Source organism: Trachymyrmex septentrionalis, unplaced genomic scaffold, assembly GCF_001594115.1.
Source record: "Trachymyrmex septentrionalis isolate Tsep2-gDNA-1 unplaced genomic scaffold, Tsep1.0 scaffold24, whole genome shotgun sequence".
NCBI classification, from domain to species: domain Eukaryota; kingdom Metazoa; phylum Arthropoda; class Insecta; order Hymenoptera; family Formicidae; genus Trachymyrmex; species Trachymyrmex septentrionalis.
In genome coordinates, this window is record NW_017305397.1 from 549,361 (window position 1) to 557,612 (window position 8,252).

Genomic DNA, 8,252 nt, shown 5'->3' on the forward strand with positions numbered 1-8,252 from the left:
CATCAATAATATTACTTACAAAATAGCTTCTGTAAAAAACTACGAGAGAAATAGATTTTTTATTTTTATACATTTCATTCACTGAGGAAAATGGTCTGATTGGATTAAATAGTAATTTCGATGGAAAATGGACGAATCAGAATTTTTTGGTTAAATCTACGAGAATAATTTTAATTGATATAATTAGTCTGATAAAAATAAGTAGATTTTACCAGAAATATTATATCAATCAGAATTTATTTCAACTGAAATAAATTTAACGAGAAAATTCATCTATTTTCAACTAGAAATCTTTTTCAGTGTTAATTTGTTTTTTTTTTTACGAGTAGCTCTTACGTAAGCAGCTCATTATCTTACAGTTACGAGTCTAGTTAAATGGTGAAATAATCTTAACAAATTCTCGGAGATCCCACGCTTTAGAAAGTTAATTCGAGAGAGTAAAGACAGTTTTTCCTTTTGAACCTGGTATCTGGTAACTGTAACTTCACCGTGAAATGTATTACCGCGAACGAAGTCCGTAACTTTGTGGCGAGAAGACTCGTGCCAGACGTTTTGCACCGCTGCGTGTTCTGCCGCGTCATTAATAGGAAGTCTCGCCGGTCTCATTACTATTCATGGTATAGGATGACTTGACGCGTAAATGTAAAGCATCGGTCTCACAAATGATAATGTACAATCAAATTTTTTCCATCGCTCTCGAGTCACTCAATTACCTATTTCGGAAAATGGTTTATCGCTACGTTCGGCACATTCGGTCATTGAATTATTATTCATGCGGGAAACTATCGTTAAGTACTTCAATTACCTCAAACATGTTACTGTAAATCATATTGGAATTTATTTAAATAATAATAAATATTTATTTGATAAAGAGACACAAATTCTATCTCTTCCTATACATTACAATTTATAACGCGCAATTTAATTTTAATTAACGTTCCCGCTGATATTATTTTCTCAAAAACATTGCGGATATATTTTCCAAAATGACATTTAACGATTCACGCTTGCATTGCCTTGGACGCGTGTCGTTTTTATTCTACAATCGCCCACTGCCGCATGTGATAGCGTTCATTAATTACTCGCATAAATACCGACGCGTAGGCGTCGTTCGCGTCGGATTAACATTCATACGCGACGCTTCATCGTCGACATTACATACAGTTTCGATTATCGATCCTAGATCAACTTAGTAGGTTGATACGACCATCGCGGATACTATATAGTTCGTCCCGCAAATAAAAGAGCATTATTGCGGCGAGGTGATAAACGTTGGTCGTGAATGACGCGCGCGCTTCGAAAGGTTTCACGTCGTGCGCGACGATTTGTACTTATCGAACTTTCACGCGGGGCTTTATCGATAGTATCATGAAGGGTCCCTTTCAGGATCCCGTCAACAGTGGACGCCATTGTGTGGCGGGACCGTGTGGTGTGTACGATCTATTCGTTCTAGTTTCGGTGCGAATATCGCGTGCGTCACGTTACTTGAAAATTCGGAGAAACCCAGGAACGTTGAAGAATGTCGCGTGAAATTACGATGGTCTCTATTTTTTATCGAAAGACGTGCGAAATGCTAATACCTCCTTTCACGAACACGACACGTTATCCCTTCGCGATAAGTTATCTCAACCAAACTTTGCTGTGCCTATCTTTTTGCGTCGGAAACTGTATACTTATCCGCTTGTCCATATTTCGTGGCTCCCGTATCGTATCGTGCTAAGGTTTTATATTTCTCACTTGTGTACGCCGAGTGCTACATATTTTACAGTTTTCTCGTAGCAGTTCACTCGTTACTTCAGCGTTCTGTTACTTCGCCTCGCTACTTGGCGTTAAAAAATGCACACCTCTTCACCTATGTATCTTGCAGAACATCATTAGCTTTCGCACATTTAGCTTCCTGTCGTCCAGCGCATTTCGATCGCGTGTGTTCGCGTTGCTAAATTACACGTTCGCATGAGCCTCGCTAATCTTATAATTAATTTCCTAAAATGACGCGGTGTCTCGTCGCCTCGTGACTTTTCATTACTTTAGGACGTCTGTTATATTATATCTTGGACAAAAATAACGGCGATCGTTGGTTAAAAGGAGCGACTATAGTTTCGCGATGATGACCTCGATGGCGATAGCGGAAACGCAGCCAAGGTTGCAGCTTGCCACTGAATGGCACATTCAATGTCAATGAAGCTCACGACGTGACTTTCTTCGATGCCGAAATCGATGCCGAATTTCGCTGCCTGGCCGGACGGCAAACGCGATAGCGTGACGCGAGCAATAAACCGACGTAGCCTTGCCATGCTAGAGTTCTGCACAGCGTCGTGGGCTGCGTGGGGTGGGACCAACCCCGTCGCGTTTACCCTCGTCGTATCCTCCTCCCTCTACGTTAATGCGTCAGGGGCCAGGATAAGAAAAGGAGCAAAAAGTCGCATCTGCGGGAAACCGTCGATACCAAATACCATCAGATAACCTTGATATAGTGCGATAACATCAAATACTGTCTGCATCTACGCAGGCTTGGTATCTCGAAAATTGAGTTTGATTCAAAGAAAAAGGTCCCCTTTCAACTTGCGTTGCGCGTAATCGAGGTTTTATTGCCGTACTTTTATTGTCTACGTACAATGCAGTTAAACAATGGGAAAATGTTTAATTACTCTGAACTTTAAACTATGACGTCAGTTGCCCGGACAACATTTGCGATTGTAAAGGTTCGTGATTTTTGAGAGTACGGTAGAGCCCCTTCTATATTTTAAGCAAATTTTATAATATTTTAATAAAGATAATTTTAAAAAATAATGATAAGTTAAAAAAGTTAGTAAAACTATTTAATCCTTATTTAAAAAAAAAATCTCGTTTATTTAAATACAAATCCTGTTTAAAAAAAAATATTAAGAGATACTTGATGTTTTTCTAGTTAGTTCCAAGGTATGTGTTGCAAGGAGATATGAAGATATTTTCTTGTAACACATATTTTGGATATCTAGAGGAACATCAAGTCTATCGTTTATTTGATTTATTTTTGGGATTATGCCAAAGCTACGTTTGAAAAATGATTATTTTTTAAAGATTATAATTGTAATAGGTCGTACTGAGAACTGAAGTATCGGTCTGAATTGTTGGCAAAAAATACGATCGTATAGAGGCCTGGATCGATTCTCGCAGTTCATCGGAGCTGTGCACGTGAGAATATGCGGTTGGCACGCGACACCGCACGATCGTCGCATGATGAAACGCGAATGTCAACTTTTGCGTAGTATTGTTACGAAATCGTTCAAAGAGATACGCTGTTCGCGACTTTTGCCCTGGTGTTCTTAGGCTCGATCTAGAATCGCCGCCGGCACTTCACAACGGCACTCCAACAGGCTTTATAAAGTGGTACTCTCTTTTATATCAAACATTAAACTGCACGAAAGAAATGGCAGAAAGAGATTTTTATAATGCTGCTTTTGATGTCATTATGAACAAAAAATATTTAGACATATTACATTAATGGTATAATGCTAGTATATATTAATCTACAGAATGGGAAAGTCAGTAAGTGACGCTGGAACAATGTTATATTCTGAGGCAAGGAATATAGTAAAATAATGAATTATAATAAATTTTATTTTAAAAAAAGAGCGGTAAGATTAAATAAACCTTCATTCTCTAAAGATTAATGAAATATAAAGTAATTAGCAATTTTATATGTGTAAGTAATTTATAGTCATAGAAGAATTATTTTATCGCAATACTTTGAAGTCTTTTATATCAATACTATACAAAAATGCATAAAAACTCTGAACTAATACAATATAATTTAATATTTAATTTAATTTATTAAATTAAATTTCGTAGGTTTTCTTTGTAAAAAAGAAAATTTCTTATTTTTTTTTTTAGCTAGTTCTTATTTTCTGAGGCTCGAACAGTTTCGTAGATTTCAGATATCGTGCCTAATGTGACTTATAGCGAAGACTTGATGACTTAGGGCGAAACGACCCTGCACCTGGAGCTGCTTTCTGCGAACGCGTTATCGTCAGCCCCTATCAATGCACCCTTGCCCGAGACCCTTTTTCGCGCTCGCGCGGCTCTGTACGCGAAATCGATAGTCCCGCGTGCGTGAGAAGTCGAGCAAAGACCGACGGACGGGGCCTGTCTGTAACTTGTGGCGTTTATGAGTACCTACCGCCTCCTGCGCGTTAACGAAACTCGCATTGTCTCGTGACATGCTGCGCTTCCTGGAAATTACATACAATGCTATATATCCCGTAAAGCGTACGGCGTAAGAATTGAATTAGAGCAAAGCCGCTCGGAGAGATCTGTTCCCGGTGTTGTGAAGAGGTGCAATTTAACGGTGACTTGTTAAGCTTACAACTAAATGCGAGCTTGGGTTTGCGCATTGCTGAAAATATCAGTGTAATATTATCTTCCTGTATAGTTTACGCTTTGTTCAATATTATAACTATTGCATCACGCGATGTCGCAACGTTATAACTATCACATCACACATTGCGGTATCGCAATTTTATATTATTATAATTACAATTTGTAACGGTAACATTATAATGTTATCAGATTGTTATGAAGTCGCAATGGGGTTGCGGAAAAAACCTTTCGTTTCCGCTAATGTTTACCAACGGCACAAGCCGGGAATAATTGGATGAGCGCGGCAGCATTGATGCATTAGGAAAACGTGGCGCATCTGCCACACGGAAAATTACGCTCCTGCAAAGGTTAATTCTATACCCTCAATTCCCGCTCTCCAATTAGGGATTAGTCTAATATAGAATGATCTTAGGTCAACTTAGTTGCCATCTAAAGCTTTTCTTCATACAACATAATTGCCATTAACCCCTCAAAATTCTCATTATCGACGATATTATTCTGAAACCGCGATAGTATTATTCAGAGATTGTTTCTGTAAAATTAAAATTGTTATTTATATCTAAATTAATTTGCTCATTATTTTTTTCTCGCGTTTATCGTGAAACATTGGTCGATGGAATGTTGGACGTTTCTATAAAAGAATTCATAACGCGGAAAGTTGTGGTATATAATTAACATTTATTAGCTTTAGTGTATCCGTTAATATTGGCTGTATTATATCTAATGAGATTCGATAACGGCGCGTCTGCTTATTATTTTTGATGCGTCAGCCGTTTCGTCCAACAAATATTGCGTGACAGCATTTCGGCATAGGATTGCATGTAAGATATTGATATTTTAGCATACAATGGCGGCGCGAGTTAATTAATTAATTATGGATCTGGTGCGACTTCGGTTCCAACGTAGTATAAAAGATCGTTTGTATTCTATCGTCTGTTATTGTTGTTTTAAAAATTATATTATTACGGCTACGTTGCAGTATCTAGCTAGAAAAAGATATCAACGAATACAAGGCGGTCAACATTTTTGTTACATTGGATTTATTGGTTATGATATTAAACCATAAATTACGAATGTATTTTATACTATTTTTGATGCTTTTATAAATTGCACACGAAAATGATGATTTTTCGAAAACTTTGTTATCTTTAATGGTATGTATAATGCCAACATAGGCCAACACAAGGTGTTATCTTTTGTTATTTGATCAATTATAAATTGTTTTTCAAACAAAAGGTTTTCTAAAATCGATAAATAATTATTAAAGGCCACGTAGTCAAAATTAAAAGACTTTTGCATGGATATAAAATAATCTTAAAGCTTTCTTGCATTGAGCTGAACTTATCACGGCGAATGCAAAATTACTTCAATTTGTCACAATGAAAGATGATGTTTGCGTTATAAGACGTACAGATGAAATCTATCTTAATGTTTACAAAATTCTTTTGAACGTACCTGAGACCACTGATATCCTTATCACCATCAAGGAGAATAACAGCAAAGTCATGAACTGCAATCCAGGTCTCTGCATGATGGATGACACACGTCTGTCGTTCGATCAATTGCAAAAGATCACTTTGACATCGTAGTCACTACAACTTGAGTTGCACTGATTCGGCGAAGTTATTCTCTCGCCAAAATGCACCGCGTTTTGTTACATCCGTCTTCCTGTCAAGTAAAAAAATATTAAATTATAGTTGACGAACGAAGTATGGCTCGTATTAAATAATTGTTTCGTTGTGAAATGTGATATAAAAATTCGCGAAAAAGGATAGAATCACTGGGATTAATTTTTGCAAAGATTGAGTAAAACTTTTTCTGCATTTTGACGCAGAGTTGTACAGAGTGCCCCGCTAAGGAATGTCAATATTTTGGAAGATAATAATGGCGATCCTTTTGGAAATAAAAGAGGCTACATAAATCCGTATACGATTTCAAGCGATATTGTAGATATATAAATTGTGGGTTAAAGAGAAAATAAAGTGTTATTGCTTTGTTACATAAAAACTTATTATACACCACATATGTCTCAAATCTCGTAATATTATCGATTATTTCCGTTCCATTTTAAATTAATGTACTTTGTACAATATGAAGTTTCTATTTATTTATTTATAAATAAATAAATAAATACTTGTATCTTTATTCTAAGTGACCGATCAGTCTAAGTGACTATCAGACCTCAAAATAAATTTCTTTCTGATATATCCCGTAAATATATTTGCGCGTTTATAAAAATGGACACTATCACAATGCTTTTTGTGTCAAAGTCAAAGGAAAAGTGTTAACGATGCCACTAAAACAATGTCGATTATCATCAAGCAATCATACCTTCTCGCGAAGCCCGCTATACTTCCGGCCGTGGCTGTGTGACAATCGGAGTAATACGAAGTGACACCGATCCCGGATGATTGAGATTATTTCTTACTGCGTCAAATCGGTTTCTCATTTTTCGATATCGCGTTTGACGGTTTTCGGTTTGGAGACGTAAATATCGTAGGGAAAAAAGGCGGTATCCAGACGTCGCGACGTTACGGCGTTGCGGCCAATACTAAAACGACGTCGGGACACCCGCCGTTATCAGACACAATTTTCCACGCGTGCGCACGCGCCCCCGAAGAACCCAAGGGGCTGCTGTAGCGGTGCGGAGTGACGTGGGGCGACAATGCCGAGGGAATCCCCTATGGCCGCACTGGGAATAGGTGCGACTCTTTTGCACGTCGTTCACAGGTTCAGAACTATACTCAGGACTATTTCGATTATTGCCACCTCGGTGGCACCTACGCAGTAACGATTTCGAGGGACGGCGATTTTACGAAGTGCGAGTGCATTTGAGTAGCGACAGCTTTGATTTGAAACAGAAATAATTTAATCTGTAGTGAAAACATTTTAAGAAATTAAAAAAAATTTGATGATCGAATATAAATAAAATTAAATAAGAATTGAAATAAAAAATTAATTAAATAAGAAATAAATTATATTATTATATTATTGTTTAATTAATTAAATAAGAATTGAAATAAAAAATTTATTAAATAATAAATTAATTAAATTTTGTAAGCGCGATATTTTTAAGAAATAATTTTATGAAATAATGAACAATTTTATGTAATGATAATAGTATGAAAAACGTACTAAAAATAATTAAATCTTTTATATTAATAAACGTCTAAATAAGATAACTCGTATATATTTTTAGATAAAGAAGTTTATAGCAGGAACAATAATTTAGATTGAATTTATATACATGAAGGCAAGAATACACAGTAGGAAGATATCTTAGATACATTTATTATCTTATTATAATGAATTACGAATCATTCATATTTAATTATTTGTATAAAAAGCGTAAAATATTAGATTATTACAAATTTAGATTAAAGCCCATATTTAGAATGAGTTTTTACAACATTAGCGCATATTTAACGTACATATTTAACGTACATATTATGTATACTATGGAATTTCAGACATAAAAGCGTGTATTTATCGATAAAAGCACGTTCTGAATATGACTATATTATTTATGATTTTAGAAATATCTAAAATATTTAAATATTTATATTTACTTTGTCCTTTTTTAAATACATTATATTATTAATTTATGACAGTTATTATACATGACAATTAGTCTTTGCTCTAATCTTCGGCTAGAACATTGATTTGGCGAGTTTTCTGCTTTCTACTTGCTTCTCGTAAACAGGAGGGTGCTTTGTAGAATTGTAGATGTTATAGTACTCCTTTATTGTCTAGCATATAGTTAGGGGAATGTCGCCGTGCGTTTCTCCCTTATTTTTCTTAGGACGAGGTTAGGCGAGTGACATGCGTTTGATTTAGAGCACGACGCCGACGTTTTTTCAGTCTCACGTACGTTTCATTCGCGATGGAGGAGG

At 36.1% G+C, this 8,252-nt stretch overlaps 1 protein-coding gene across 1 annotated transcript in view; it reads right to left on the bottom strand.

Annotated features, from left to right (window-relative positions):
• The window catches only part of LOC108748714 (proto-oncogene tyrosine-protein kinase receptor Ret), a 59,997-nt gene extending 53,101 nt beyond the window's left edge, over window positions 1-6,896 (bottom strand). Inside the window, exons 1-2 of the mRNA XM_018487000.1 lie at window positions 6,691-6,896; window positions 5,815-6,027 (exon numbers count right to left, since the gene is read on the bottom strand). Coding sequence (XP_018342502.1) covers window positions 5,815-5,890 — 76 coding nt within the window. The 5' untranslated portion in view covers window positions 5,891-6,027; window positions 6,691-6,896. The remainder of the gene's footprint in view (window positions 1-5,814; window positions 6,028-6,690) is intronic.
• Between the last annotated feature and the right edge of the window lie 1,356 nt (window positions 6,897-8,252).